Source organism: Akebia trifoliata, chromosome 14 (assembly GCF_017979445.1).
Source record: "Akebia trifoliata isolate Shusen 1 chromosome 14, ASM1797944v1, whole genome shotgun sequence".
In the NCBI taxonomy this organism is placed as follows: Eukaryota; Viridiplantae; Streptophyta; class Magnoliopsida; order Ranunculales; family Lardizabalaceae; genus Akebia; species Akebia trifoliata.
In genome coordinates this window covers 6,066,151-6,081,679 of record NC_141388.1, presented here as the reverse complement: position 1 = coordinate 6,081,679, position 15,529 = coordinate 6,066,151, and the positions used below count along the sequence as shown (strand labels likewise).

The following is a 15,529-nucleotide window of genomic DNA, read 5'->3' as shown; positions in this document are numbered from 1 at the left end:
GTGGAAAAACAAAGGTAAGATTTTTGTAATACAAAATGATGAAATTTATTATTATCAATTAAAATTCAATATTTATGAAACTCAATGTATTATGAAGTATTTCTCAATTATATACATCAAACTCACTATATTTAACAACATAACAAAATCGATACGAATGACGTGTCGATTTCTCGGAGCTCCTTATAGCTTCTCATGCGAGAGACTCGCATTAAACTTAGACTCGTGTACTTTCATGCACAAAGTGTAAAGTAACCCTAAAAAACTAGAGTATTTATGCGTACACGTTGTAGATCACAACCAGAGACCCAAACAACACCTTTTAGTTAAGTGGGGCTCAAAGAATCAACAAACCCACACCTTCACTCACTCTGTCTCTCTCAATCACATAAAACCCTAAGCCCTGTTTCATCTCCTCTGAAACTTTTTCTTCTTTGTGAGATTTCTACAACATGGGATCTGATTTGGTCACCCACAACACTTCTCCTACAAATCAACCAAACCCAAACTCTATAATTACTTCCGATTCTTCAAAAATCGAACTCGCTCTCCATCGCAATCGCAAACCCTCAACTTCAAGAGATCGACACACTAAGGTTAACGGACGAGGCCGGCGAGTCCGTATTCCTGCTATATGTGCAGCTCGTATATTTCAACTCACTCGTGAACTCGGTCATCGATCCGATGGAGAAACGATTGAGTGGTTGCTTCGTCAAGCCGAGCCGTCCATCATCGCTGCTACTGGAACTGGTACTGCTCCATCTGTCTCTGTCTCCACTACTACAGGTCCGATCCTCCACTCTTCTTCTTCTTCTTCTCCACCTTCACTGTCTTCACCTGCTTCTTCGACTTCTTGTGGAGCTAGACCGGTTGAAACGGTGGTTCATGAGAACCGAGTTCCGACCGGATTCTTGTCTGTTTCAGGGTTTGAATCCGTAGCAGTAGCAGCACAACCGATTTGCCGACTCGATTTGTGTCAACCCGTTGGATTTGAATTCTCGGTCGGAAATGGGTTCCGGCACATGCCCTTCACGTCGTTGTTGTTGCAGTCGCCGATGGAAGATGCAGCAGGGGAGCAGTCTCTGTCTCTCCAACAGCATCAGCAGCAACAGGACCAAGAGCAGGTTCTTGAGGAATAATAATAATAAACTTTTTTTTTTTTTTTTTTTAATGATGGATGAAGTGGAGGTCTTAAAAATGATGGGGTGTAGGTTTGTATGTTATGTCTGAAGCATGGAATCGTTCACCATAGTCATCATGTTGTGGTTGTTGTAGTTGTCTTCCCTGTTTTAGAAATATAAATAGTATGTAACTGCATCTTTTTCTTGGATTTCTATCTGGTCAGTCACATCCACGTGCCCTATCAGTCATGGTTCAGGTTGTCTGTCTACGTCTATGTTGTGATCAGATGGGTGACCTTTATTAACCAAAATTAGCTTTTCATAGTGTTAAAAGGAAAGATGGACATTGCAGTGAGACTTTCTGAGGTGTAGCTCCAGAACAGGAATTGGTGGGTAGGACCCACGAATAATCGATGTGTTTTTTTTATAAGGTCAAGTACTAGTGTGGGGGTCTTGACAGATTCTGTGGTGGCCCCCACAGGACATCTGGAGGAACATGTTGTCGACGACCGCAAGCGTGTGTGTGACTGTAGCAACGTTGACTAAGGTCCACACCACACACACTCACAAAGAATACAACCGGTTGGGGAGTTGGTGCGCCAGGTTTATCCATTTAGAGAGTTGCTATTGCCACACCGACTGTGTGACAATAGTATCTCTCTTAATTTAAGGGAGACTACCATTTTTTACATTGGACTTTTCTAACCTTAATGAGGGAAATCAATACTTTGTTACTCTTTATCTCAATCTTAGAACTCCTCTAATATATATTGTTCTAAGATTGGAACCTCACTAAAAGAATTGTATATATTGTTGATCCTCAAAATCTTATCTCAAATATTTTGGGGTAGGCTTGTTACCAAATCATAAATTAATAAATTTATTGGTCAGTCCACTCTTTCAAATCCAGTGGCCCTATCAAATTTTGGTCAAATCTGGATGGATATAAAAAGCCAAAATCCAATCTGATTGATTATCTCAACCTTGATTTTTAGGTAGTTTAGAGATGCCCATCCCGATAAGAGACTAAAAATGACCAAAATACAGCCGCCCTCAAACTCGATATCTCCGTTAGTATAGAAGACATGGTCATAGGGAGCATGATACCACTTTTAAAGAGCAGGGGGGTACTAACTCAAGATCTGCTAAATAACCCATGGTTTGTTTTAAGGGCGCAACTACTCACAGACCAAAATTTTTACTTATTTTCGAATTTCTCTCTCTCTCTTGGGGGAAGATCTCTATTTTTTCTCTTTTTTGTGTGTGTGTGTGTGACTACGAAGGATCCTCAACTTTATCTTTATTGGAAGCTCACTTATGGTTATTTGGATTGAGAGAAATGGAGAGAGAAGAAAAAACAAAACAAAACAAAAATTCCTCTTCAATCCTCTTCGTTTGGATTGTTAAGTGGGGGAGAGAAGAGAAAAACAATGGAGAGAAAGAAATGTTCATGATTAATAAGAGCATTAAAAATTAAAACTCTTATCCTTCTTTTCTTTTCTTTTTTTCCCTTCAAACTTAAGTTTTTCTACTGTTAAACCAAAGAAGATAGAAAGAATCGGGATTTCTTCTTTTTATTTTTTTTAATGAGTTTCTTTTCTCTTAATCCAAACGAAACGTTAAAGTATATCATCATAACGAAAATTTCTAATTAAAAGTTATAAAAAAGAAAAAAAAAAATGAATGAATGTAGGATGGTCTAACAAGGACAGAAACATGTACAAGTAAAAGGGGCAAAGAGCCAAGCGCAGCAGGCAAAGAAACAAAATGAAATGTGAGGCTTCACCAAGTCCATCACATTACAGAACACAATTGTATGACATTTTCTCCAGAAAATTTACCCTGAGAAAAACCCTCTGTTAGAATATCCATGTGAATGATAAACCAACCAAGCCTTCTATCATTCATTCATTTACTCCCTAATTCTTATTTCCAAATATCCACCACCTTCTCTTCTTCTTCATTGTCTCAATTTCTGGCATATCTGCAACCACCACACACACACACACACACAAAACTTAGTCCCATAATGCCAATTGGATTCTACTCCATTTTCTTTTTTGACAAGCACAGAACGGATAAATATATAAATTATAAAGACATTGAGGAAAAACATGTACTATACCTCCTTCAGGATAGATCGAGTTGTAGTGCACCTCTGCCCAAAAGCTCAAGAAAATAACTGCACAACACATACCTCAATAAAGCTATATTGTTGTATTGAAAATGTATTATGTAATGCTAAGATCACTTATCCCAATGTTTTACTGAACTTAGGCATCCCGAAAAGTCGACAACTAAAGAAAATAAATTTTGTGATTTTAGTACACAGGAAAAAAAAAAAATATCTGCAAAGTAAGGGACTGGGTTGATGTCCTGCAATAGAAAGTATAGAGTACAACCTCCTTAATATGAATTTTTCATATATGAATTTTAGTCATAGATCCTTGTAGGAAACCTTGGTGCATAACAATAAATGAGAACATTGAAACCCTACCTCGATTTGACTTTTGAATGTTAGGAAGAATCTCGATGTAACATGTATCCTTGAAAGATGTTATGACAAATATCTTAACACCATACTGCACCAAAACATTAAAACCTGCATCAGTCCTCAACCAAGTGTGCATGAAGAAAGGACCACTTAGCTCAGTGGTAAGACCTTGTGGAGGTTGTTCCCAAGGTCTTAGGTTCAAACCCCTTGAACCCCCCTTCTTATGCTGGTCTGAGTCTGCCTTAACCCTGTTGACCTTTCAAAAAAAAAAAGGTGTGCATGAAGAGAGCCAAACATTTTTCAAAATAGGGGTTAGAAGTTTCGGTATGGACTGAATTTTTGTGAAGATGATCTCTGTATGGTGAAGAGATCATCCTCACCAAAAATCAGCTCATTCTGAAACTTCTAACCCTAGTTTACAAGTTGAAGAATCGTGGACAGTCCGATTTTTGTAAACCACTTTTGATAGGGTCAGAAGTTTCGGAATGAGCTGATTTTTGGCGAGGATGATCTCCTCCGAAACTTCTAACCCATACATTGAAAAAATGTTTGGCACAATGCTTGGCTCTCTTTAGGGCCTCCTAAGGCCACCCATATATATATATATAAAACTTAAAAGCAGCAAAAGGACAAGGTGGTACTGATCCATACCGAATCTGCAGCTGCCTGTAAAGTGACATGGTCACCCCATTGACCTGACCTGTTTTATCCACATTCAAGGGCATAAACATAAACTGGTCTTAGCCAAATACATCAGAGAAATAAAAATAACAAGCAAATGAAAAGAAAAAGGAGTAGAATAATACTCAGACATCTTCTTCAAGTAATCACTATAAGCCATAGGAACATATCCCTCATAGATTTCTGGGTGAGACTTAAGCTGATGATATTCAAACATTGCACAGTACACAACATTAAAATTCTAACAAATCGAGAGACCAAACAATATGCACTTTGTTAATCACAAGATACAAAATTGTCACGAAAGCACACTAAAAGAATAGAAATGAAAGACCAACCTGATTAACAATTTGTTGCCTCACGAATTTGTGGTGTTCAGTTGTACGATAGAATTGATCTGATAGAGAACGGAACTGGGAAAAAACTGGAACTAATGAGATATTTGTTAGAAAATAAGATACATTGTATTAAGATGCATGAAATATATATTATATCATTGCCAGTGTATCTCAATAGTATGAGTGATTTAGATCAATTAGGATATTTGTATTAGGTTACTTAAAATATCTTGGTTGATGTAAGCTTTATAAATACCCTATATGGTTCATGCAGTAATCATCCAAGTACTTCCATAAAGTTCATTTTCTCCATGCTATCAGAGTCGAAGCTCTATTGAGAGCACAATCTTGGTAGGCCGCTCTTCATTAGCAGCGGCACCACCGTCGCCAGTCGTAGTCTTTTTCTTTTCATTTCATTTTTCTTTCACTATAGTTTTACTTTTCTTTCAATAACAATCATACCTTCATCTATACCTCTAACCTCCCTAATCTGTATATACGTGTCTCAAGATCTTGGCATTCTTTTTACCTAAAACCTCCACAAAAGTTTTTTTTATTTAAGTTGCATAATCCAACTTTGTATGTTAATAGGAGAGATCATGATAGACCTGATCTAGTGAGCCACCAGCTCCAGCAATGTAAAAAAACGAATGGAAGGAGACAGTGACAGACTTCATAGACAACAGGTAGTGAACACCACACGCAAGATTGGATTTCCGGCCATTCATGAACATGTTATTTGAGATCAAGAGTAATCTATATAATAAAACACAACAGTAGACCCCACTCTCTTTATCCAGTCTCGTTATGAATCTCAATGACAATTTTAACTTTATTGTCTTTCCTCTTCCCTTCTTTTCCGAAAATACAGTTCCGACTTTATTTTCTTTCCTTTTCTACCTCTCTTTCTAAGTAATGCCCCTCAACATTATTGTATTTCCTCTACTACCCATTTTCCAATAATGCCCCTCTAACTTGATTCCCTTTCCTAGTCCACCACCTCAACCCAAAAGGATGCTCGTGCCGATAGCCAGTAGGCACGGCAAACTCTACTTATTCTATAAAATCTATTGTTCGTTCCTGGTTCAAAGGACCTTGCAATTGCAAGAGCATGTCAGAGAATAAGATGCATGAGATACATAATATCATTGCCAATATATCTCATCACAAATGGTAGGTTATCGTGCAGAATGATATATTTAGTATATATCAATTGGTATCTTCTCAATTAAGGAGTATTGATGATTAGGATATCTAACCTTGAAAAGTATGAATGATTTAGGTTATTTGGGATATTTGTATTAGGCTTTATACATCTAGGTTAATGTACTCTCTGTAGGTACCTATAAGATCCATGTGATAATCATTCAAGTATTTCAATCAAGTTCATTTTCTTCAACATTAAAGTCAATGATATGAATTCCCATAGCTTCATGGATCACACTAGGCAACAAACAACATTGTAAAGACAATTTGGATCAGGCTACCAGCAAGTAACTATAACATATAAACTGATTCGAGGACAACTTTGAAGCAATCCCAGTGGTGCTTTTGGGTGAATTAATCAGAATGGCAGACCACTGCCCAGTCTAATTCTGCAATATGAGCCTTATACAGAAAAATCAAGAGGAAACAGAAGCAAGGCTACTCATATTCCATATGCTCCGCAGTTAATTTAGAACTGAATCTATCCAACTCCACCCACCCTCCACCCAAAAAAAAAAAAAAGTTGGCATGGAGACACACACGACTGTTTCTTTTTCTTCCTACGTAATTGGATTTTAATACAAATAGAAAATTAGCAGCCAAGACTCCATGATAAATATAAAAATCAGATAACCACCATTCAAAATCCTAGTTAGTAATAAATATACTGTTATGCAGAAAACTACTTTTAATTGTAGACATGAACAAGTCATTGGGACTAGAATTTGACTCGGGCTTCCCAGTAGTCACATAGATATCCACCATAAAAGAAACTGGAAACGAAGGCATCTGGCTTATGAGCTCAACTTCAATCATACCACAGGAACTCAATAGGACTGGAAATCTCCATTAACATTTTTTAATTATCAAGCACCAACTCATATGAGAACTCAATAGGTCTATAAATCTCCATCAACCTTTTTTTAATTTTTTAATCATTAATTATTCCATCACAACCACCCAAAAATCTCCATGCCGCACTATTTACACTTACACTTCGAGTATGAAAATAAATATTAACTTACCCACAAAAGGAGGAAAAAAAAAAAAAAGGAATAAATGGACAATCCAGTGACTAACCTGGCAGTTACCATCTCCCTGGATCTTCAGTTCAACCAAATCATATAACTGCAATCTACGGAAGAAAAACATCTCCATCATCAAATATAACAGATGTAGAAATGATGTCAAGTAGACGAGACAACACCCTAAAAAACATTGTAAACCCCAGAACAATACATGCAAAGCATGTTCCGAAAGATAAAATAATATAATATTCTCATATTCCAAGTTTCCATCAAGCTAATCCAGGAATAATCATCATCATCATCATTGAAGCCTTTTCAAAAGATTTGGGGTTGGTTTGGTCCAGAAATAAAACAAGGTAATCATTTCATTCTGTAGACGGGACGGGCAAGAAGCCTAAATCACACCGCTCAAGCAAGGATGACGAATAATTTTAGTCCTAGAATAGGCGATAAAACCATTCAGCCACAGACCAAAAAAAAAGGAACCACTCACTGAATAGCCACACATGTTTCTTTAACTTTACAGCATCGGGGTGAGGGCTAGAGATGGTACCTGTCTAGCAGCCTTTGATGATCTGAAGTTGCCTCGTCAACTGACGGTATCTCTCCATTGATTCTAGGAATATGCTGCACGAAACCATCAAGAAATTTAAGAGTGCCCTTCAAGTTACAGTATGAAGATTTAGAGCTACATTCAAAATCACTAAAACAAACTGAATTTAATAAAACCACCATGGTGCAGGTTTTATGCCATCTAAAACTCTAAATAACAAAATTCAAAATGGTCATCTCATCCATAGAGGATTTGAGGAGATGTTAGACAGTCAAAGAGGCTATGCATTTAACTAGCTAAATCCTGGAGAAGTAAGCCTCACCAGCCTGTTTTTTTAAAATAAATAAATAAATTGAAAATTCCAATAAAAGAGAAAATCATGGAAAATCTCACTGAAAGGAAAAAAAAATTGACAATTTACAATACCAAAGTCTAATTTCAAATTTCAAACTTATCAAAATCAAATTAAAACTGAACCACATGCAGAGTCTCATATTTTCAACTATCCAAATTATAATCACTCAAAGAAAAAGAAACACTTGGAATGTTATAACCAACTCAATTCAAAAAAACATGATATGTACTGCTCTAGGTTTAGAAGCAGCAGCAAACGAGTAGGTTTATCATCAAGGGAGAAGCAAAAATAGCGAAATGAAAAAAAAAATAGTGGCAATAGAAGAAGATTAGAGATTGGTGGAGTTGAAAATTGACTAGGAATCATGGAGATTCGGACCAAAAGAAAAGATGCAATATATAGTTAGGATCATTATGTAAACTAAGTATTATAACACGGACAACAAAGGTTGTTAAAAACCCTAGGCCTCTAGACAGTGCTGTGCAATGGACTCCCTCATGGCTTAAGCGGCAAAAAAAATTAATGTTCCAATTTTGTATACATAATAACAGTTATGAAAAAAAGAGAGTAAAATAATAATAATATAAACATGCCATTGCCAAAATAATACAAACTACCAAGTAAGGTGGTAAGTCAACACAACCAACATGTAAGAAAAATAAAAACCATGCAACCACCAATATTTAAGCACTTTGATGTTCTCTCTCAAATTCCTTCTAAATTTTATCCATGCCCCTCCAAGGTTGGGTGAATATATGAGACATCCTTACGTTCTAAAATTGATTAAAGACTCCTTAGACCATTGTTTTTCTATTAAAAGAAATATACATACAATTACCATATTTACCCCACTTTTTGAAATCCCACTTAAAGTGGATGGGGCCAAGGTGCTTGGAAGGCTAGGCGGCCAAAGCAAGGACTGGGAGCAAGTTTTGACACCACTGGGGACAACTATGTAATCTCAGGAGTATAATATAATGATATATAAAAACAAAGAGAGAAAAAATACAATACAGCCCGCAAAGGTGCGACCTTTAAATATCATGGATTAGGAACCAGTCTGTAATAAATATTTTTGAACATTAAAATGGTAAAATATCATGGAATCATTTCTCCAAGTTAATTTTAATGCAGATTTCTTAGTATTAACACACTATTGTCATGTTGACTAGTATTTTGCTTATTCTTTTTGGCATGATGGATTTCCCAATAAGAATCATTTGAAAAAAAATTCTCGAGCCTCCTACTTAATAGACTGAAAAATATTGCAATTTAGCACAAAGACAACATTTTGGTTGATAACATGTATGAAAAATTTATATATTATAAATCTTGTCCGGCATTACATAGCCCCCAGCTACTGTCTTCGAGAGAAAATGAACAAAAAAGAAGCATGCACAGTTTAAATATGAAATACATGTCTGCAAATTATGCCATTCCAACAATTACAATTGAGAAACAAATCCAAGGGCATACATTATAGCAGTAACAAGAGAGTCCTCAGCTACTTTATAATAATTATAGTTTCTGAACCACACATGTTTTGTTAACCAGAAAATCACAATTTCTAAAACTCGGGAGTTCACTACAAGAATGATTTCATTCACGACATCAACGGAAGATTTCTAATATTTAACACAAAATGATACACAACTCCTACAAGCATTACCTTCACAACATATCAGTAAGCATAAAATACCCAAGAATTACAAAATACAGATACTAATCCTTTTCTCATAAATTTGATCACCATAAAATAATCTGCTTCTTAATGGCATTAAGATCACAGAAAAACAATGTGTAAAAGATTTAGAAGTACAGATGGGAAGTACACTTTAGAATATAATTCAGAAAAGGACCTCATATCAAATCTAGTAAGGAGATTAATGAGACTATGAAGAAGCTGAACTTACAGGAATAGGAACCATCAGATTCAACCTCTTCCCTACTTCTCCATCAAGAGCAGACTCGTCAGTTAGCTCCAGTGAACAAGACCAATCCTCTCCGTTATATGACTTTTCTTCAGGGCTAGAACATGAACTAGAGGGTTCCATGTCATCTCCCTCTTCTTGACCACTCTCGTGCTCTACATATAGTAAACAATATACGCTCAGAACAAATAAAAAGCAGGGAAAGGAATTCAAGAATTTCCTTATTTTCCTATTACCAGATGTATAGTTTCTCATAGATGGTCCAAGCCAATCCTGAGCAAGAATGGATGCTTGCAAATGCTCTTCCCCAGCATTTGAAGATCCAGATGCTTCTGCAACTGCAAGTTGTGAAAATTCTTCTTGAAGAGCATGCGCAATCATCTCATCATTCTCCACATTACTGCGCTCATGCGCAATCATCTCATCATTCTCCACATTACTGCACTCTGTGCTGTAAGGATCTTCCCTCGCATACTGTCCATCATAGTAGTTAGCATCATGTTGAGTAGTTGTTTCACAATACCCAGAATTAGAAAATGGATCGCCATCAAGAAGATGGAGACCCCAACGGACAACATCAGGATCTTGCTCGTATGTAATCATCAGCTTTAGAAATAGTTCTCAATCAAAACAGTCGCGTCAGCAAAGAAGAAAAACCTGGTTTAATCCCTGACAAAAAGTATCTTCAGTTCAAGAGAATGATATTGATTGTTAAAGAAGACATTAACGACCATTAATTTTCACTTTTCAATTCAATGTATCAAGGACCATACTCCAAAATGCCTAACAGGGGCACACAATCCTTTACCAACAGATCTCAAAAAGAGCAATGCAAGTATGCAACTGTCTTCAGTGGGAAAACTTATAATATCATATATCTCAAAGATTTCTTCTGCATTTAGAAAATTCTACGCAAATTCAAACTTGCCTTCAAAAGACAAATGTAAAACATTCAATAATGTTTCACTAACAAGGAAGTTGTTAATGGAGTAAAATGAGCCTAAAACACCATAACTTAAAAGGGTGTATTCCTCGTCACCTAATCAAGTATTGAATAGTGTAAATAAAGATATGACAAATTTGTTACCTGTAAGCCCTATAAAGTTAAATGGAAAAAATAATAAACAGTACAAGAAAAATTGGCATGAGCCAATACAAAGTATTTAAACAATTTCTCTTCATGAACCCACCCACACACAGAGTCTGAAATTAGAGATTCAAGCTGAATCTCCCTCAGACCAAAAGGTATGGTAGTTAACTAAATCCAATCTTCTACACATTCCAAGGATGGAATAGTCAAGATCCCTACCCCAGCATTTTTGGGTTATATCTTTATGTAAGCTTATGTTAAAGTGACCCTGTCCTCCTTCCCAATTCGAGGAAACTTGACCCTACAGGACAGAGGTGGCTTTTATGTGGTAAGACATTAAAGATTAAATCCTTAAGAGTACTCCAATTGGAAATAAGAGATCATGCATGGAACGTTACATGTTCATTTCGCTATTTTACTCGAGAACCCTCATGCTTTTGTCTTGGTTTCTTAGGCCAAAAGGGTTCAAACCTTTTCATGCCACGTGAACTCAGTGCATTTAATCCAAACAAGCATGATGCACATACAATGCATGTGATGCTCAAGTAATGGGATCACCCTTTTAAGAAAATTCTAAATAAATCAAGTTATTAAAGGTATCATAGGAGTTTTATACTAAAGAAACATAAATTTTAAAGTTGGAGAAAAGTAATTAGTAAGGGATGTCATTGGAATGACCTCAGTGAGCGCTTTCTAATGGATTAATGGATTTTTTTCATAACCTAAAGAGGAAAAATAAATGAAAGAAAACCGGCTAATTGATGTTGTTACTATAACACAAACTCCCACTTAAACAAAAAATCTTCAAAAAGCAGCACTTCAAAATCAGGGAATTGCTTGCACCAAAAGAAAATAAGCCCTAAAAATGCAATTATAACATCAAAAACAAGATTCTTCTTCCCTTGAAACACTTGGTCGTTCCTCATCTTCCACAAGCACAAACATATTGAAAAATGAGTCTAACTCCATAGAATTATCTTCTGACCAACAAAGCGGACATGAATTTTGGAAAGGCAAAGAAATATGGAATAGAGATAAGAAATGAGACCAAATCGTCCAAGTGAAGGGGCAATGAATAAGAATATAGTGTACAGATTCCCCATCGCATTTGCATAAAAAATATGTATAAAATAAAACACAATGGTGGACCTTACTCCCTTTATCACCCTACATAAATAGGGGTTGGGATTTAACCTTGCTATGAATCTCGAGGACTACTTTTAACTTCTTCTTTTTTCCTATTCTCTTCCTTTCCAAGAATGCCCTTCAAACTTTATTTTCTTTCCTCTTCTACCCCCCTTTCCAAGAATTACCCCCCAAGTTTTATTGTCTATCCTCTACTACTTTTCCAATAATACTCCCCAACTTTATTGCCTTTTCTCTTCTACCCCTTAACATCGGCATGAGAAAACTCTAGTAAGTTAACACACAGTCACACACGAAATGCCCCTTGACAAACATTGTTGATAGATATAATCCTATCCTAGACCGCTAACTAAACAAAGGACACTTTTGAAGGAATTTTACAACCCCAAATAGTGGAAGTCATGAACGATGACATGAGGTAGGGGAGGAGAGAGAGAGAGAGCATTATAGAAAAATTTAACAAAGAAGAGTCCATCCCAATGATTTCTCAATCAAAACCTTTAATCATGGTTCAATGGATTAATGGGTATCAATGATACTTGGCTAATCCTTGCCCCATAACAAAACGTTTAAACTAAAATAAAATACAAAATTAAAATAATAAAAATATTTAATAATGGAATGTGAAAAAAAAATAATAGAAAAATTTTAACTAAAAAAATACTAAAGTATTTAATAATAGAAGTTGGGAAAATCGTAAAAAGAGCACTCCCAAAGTTTTGTTTTTATTGAAAATTGACTTAAGATGGAAAGTTTTGAGCAATTGAAAATCTAAAAGGGCAAAAAAACATTCCTAAAAATATGCCAAGTTAGTTGCTAAAAGGAAATAAAAATATACGACACAACACCATGTGTTACCTCACCTTTTTAAAATAACACAAAATATTAAGAAACAGTTTAACCTTTAAAATATTTTAAGTAATTAGAGATAAGCACAATTATATAATTCATCTAGTGAAGTGTACAATTAGGAAACAAACGGGGGCCTGCTTCGAAGACCAAATCATATACTTCATTTAGTGAAGTATACAATTAGGAGATAAACAGGGGCCTACTTTGAAGACCAAATAAGGGCACCTCATTTGATAGTACAAACACAGGTTGGTTAGGTCTAGTAGAAATACCAAAATACCAGACTCAAACCTATTATATACAAGTGGTTCTCGTTCCAATATTGAAACATGCACACCTCGAACCAGGATAACTGAATTTGGTTCCACTTGGGTATTGTTTGAACAGATACCAATTAGACCCATGTTTTCTCTCGATCACTCATCCTTTAGAAGTAATAAAAGACTACATACCCGTAATAGCAAATTTAAATACGTTATTTGTTGCAAAGCATTAAGGAATAAAATGAACAAGAGTGATAAATAAGGCAAAAGGGATCATCTCACAGAATTGACTCGTGGCTCTACAGAATCAAAGAATATGCCCAATATATAGTCAGAATCAGACATAGGGAAGGCAGAAATAAAGGGGGTTCAAAATTGCAATACTACTTTTCTATCCAAAAAACACAACTAACAGATCATTCCCTCAAGGAACAAACATAATAAGTTAGCCAAAAAAAATCTAACAAATTAATACCTTGGTTTCATGATCAAATGGATAGCATTCTTTATTAAGAAACAACAACTTTTGAAGCTGCCAGTTTGGTAAGTTGTGTGGATGCAAAGAGATCTTGATTTCAATCAAGATCCAACAAATAAATCACTAAAATAACAAAACAAAAAAAGACAAAAAAGAATAACACCAATGTTTTACATGGTTCGGTGAAGATGCCTACATCAACGGGTTCGAGAAGTCATTCCACTATAATCAATATTACATGGTTGCATTATTTTCCCAGATCCCCTTTTCTAGATCCTATATTCCATATCCCATTTACAATGACTTTTACCACTTTTAAATAGGAAAAAAACCCTAATACACAAAAAGGAACATTGATTAAATTGTAACTATCCACTCCATCATTATCCAAATATGGTAGTTATACATAGGAAAAGAACCCTTTCGTATTGGAATTCTTTCCCGATTAGAATCGAAACCTAATAATTTCACGTGGCAAGATAATATGTTGTTAGATGCATTCGATTGAACGGTCCAGATGAGAGTGATTTTATCCCTGCAGAAACTGGTACAATTTTGAGATGTAATACCATAGGGTAGGATTCAACATTTTTTCACCCTGCTAGCTTCTTGCAGGGAAAAAGAGAAACAACATCTTTTCCTTGAAATAAGTTTCATCTCCCATGTCCTAGCACATCCCCAACCCACCAAAAGAGGTCTTTTTACGACAATGTTAGTGGACTATTCCATGACAAGGAATTAGTTCCACTTATTACAAGAACTCCCACGTGCCAACCATCATAGCTAGGAAAATCTTAGAATTGTGTTTCTAAACCATTATTGAATGTTACTTAGAGATCAAATCGATATTTTCCCAATTTTACTTGCCAAACAAACAAATAAATAACTGCCATATTTGTAAAGCGTTCACCATTGGCTTTTCCAACAACCACAAATCGTGTTTTAATCACACAACTGTCCGCCCCTGTTTATTAAATTCAATCATATTTTCTTCCCTCATATAGCATCCATCCCAATGTCCTGCATCTCCCAAATAAATTTCTCTAAATTCCAAGTAACTAAAGACAACTCATTCATACATGAAGATAAAATAAAACACATATTTCAGCTCTCCGAATTTTAAATCAGAGCCCGAAAACGAGTGATGGAGATATTAAACAACAAGAGAAGCTCAATCTAGGGCTTTCTACACTTCCAATCACAATAACAACATCAAAATCCCTTCTAAAAGTTATACCAGACAGATCTTAAACAAAAATAAATGGAAAAAAAAAAAAAAAAATCATTCGTAACTTAAGCATTAAGAAATCCAATATCCAACTCAATCCAAGTTCCAATCATTAAACTAAATTAAAAAATAACGGATCAATAACCCTAATTTTGAGATTACAATTTTCAAATCATTCGATCGACTAACCTTTAAAAAAAAAACAAATCGAAATAAAAAATTAAACAACGAAGAACTCACCTTCGTATCAAACCGAATAGATTCGAATTCTGGCTTATCTGATTAAAGAATTCGAATGCTTCGAGACGATTCAAATCCAAGGAACTCAAACAAAAAACCAAATTAAAAAAAAAAACACAGATTTCAGAGAGCGAGTTCGATTACGATACGCCACATAGGAAGGTAGATAACGATGGAGAAATCCGAAAATTAGGGGAAAAAAGATCGAAATTGTGCGGACGTCACGCCATTATATACAGTGATCAGGCGTTAAAGATCGAACAACTTCAGATAAATTAGTTGAAATTGGTTCGTTTCATAGACCGAAAATTGCGGTCTATTTAAGCGGGTTTTTCTATGATTGGCGTTATAAAATTCAGAGACAATCTCAAATTCTCAATGCCGTTAATAAGCGGCGTGATGTGATCGCAACTGTTGGATTAAAAAAGTGTAGGTAGGGACGGCTGAGATTGTTTGATTGAAGGGAAAGTAAGAGATAGAACGTTGTGGTTGAATGAGCCCATTAGATATCCTTTTGTTTTAGTA

At 35.6% G+C, this 15,529-nt stretch overlaps 2 protein-coding genes across 3 annotated transcripts; one reads left to right on the top strand and one right to left on the bottom strand.

Moving 5' to 3' along the window:
* The first annotated feature begins 315 nt into the window (after positions 1-315).
* Positions 316-1,465, top strand: LOC147385823 (TCP family transcription factor). Of its 2 annotated transcripts, XM_086422473.1 has the most exons (2): positions 316-786; positions 925-1,465. In XM_086422473.1, exons 1-2 carry the CDS (start codon positions 453-455, stop codon positions 1,137-1,139), a joined length of 549 nt encoding a protein of 182 aa, XP_086278599.1. In that variant the 5' UTR covers positions 316-452; the 3' UTR covers positions 1,140-1,465. The 2 variants fall into 2 exon arrangements, with proteins under 2 accessions (XP_086278599.1, XP_086278598.1); XM_086422472.1 differs by having other exon boundaries at positions 316-1,465.
* Positions 1,466-2,801: 1,336 nt separating this feature from the next.
* Positions 2,802-15,349, bottom strand: LOC147385822 (OVARIAN TUMOR DOMAIN-containing deubiquitinating enzyme 12-like). Its single transcript, XM_086422471.1, has 11 exons — positions 15,005-15,349; positions 9,944-10,376; positions 9,690-9,862; positions 7,422-7,495; positions 6,921-6,975; positions 4,635-4,709; positions 4,422-4,495; positions 4,267-4,315; positions 3,619-3,703; positions 3,247-3,303; positions 2,802-3,105 (listed from the first exon to the last, which is right to left on the bottom strand). The coding sequence occupies exons 2-11, from the start codon at positions 10,308-10,310 to the stop codon at positions 3,041-3,043; spliced, it is 1,074 nt and encodes a 357-aa protein (XP_086278597.1). The 5' UTR covers positions 10,311-10,376; positions 15,005-15,349; the 3' UTR covers positions 2,802-3,040.
* Positions 15,350-15,529: the final 180 nt, after the last annotated feature.

Excerpts from the sequence above, each read along its gene's own strand:
- LOC147385823 (XM_086422472.1), top strand. The coding sequence starts at position 453 with ATGGGATCTGATTTGGTCACCCACAACACTTCTCCTACAAATCAACCA.
- LOC147385822 (XM_086422471.1), bottom strand. The coding sequence starts at position 10,310 with ATGATTACATACGAGCAAGATCCTGATGTTGTCCGTTGGGGTCTCCAT. Across the intron at positions 3,704-4,266 it reads TACAGGCAGCTGCAGATTCG|TATGGTGTTAAGATATTTGT; the intron begins GTATGGATCAGT and ends GTTTTGGTGCAG. Across the intron at positions 3,304-3,618 it reads CATTCAAAAGTCAAATCGAG|TTATTTTCTTGAGCTTTTGG; the intron begins GTAGGGTTTCAA and ends TGTGTTGTGCAG.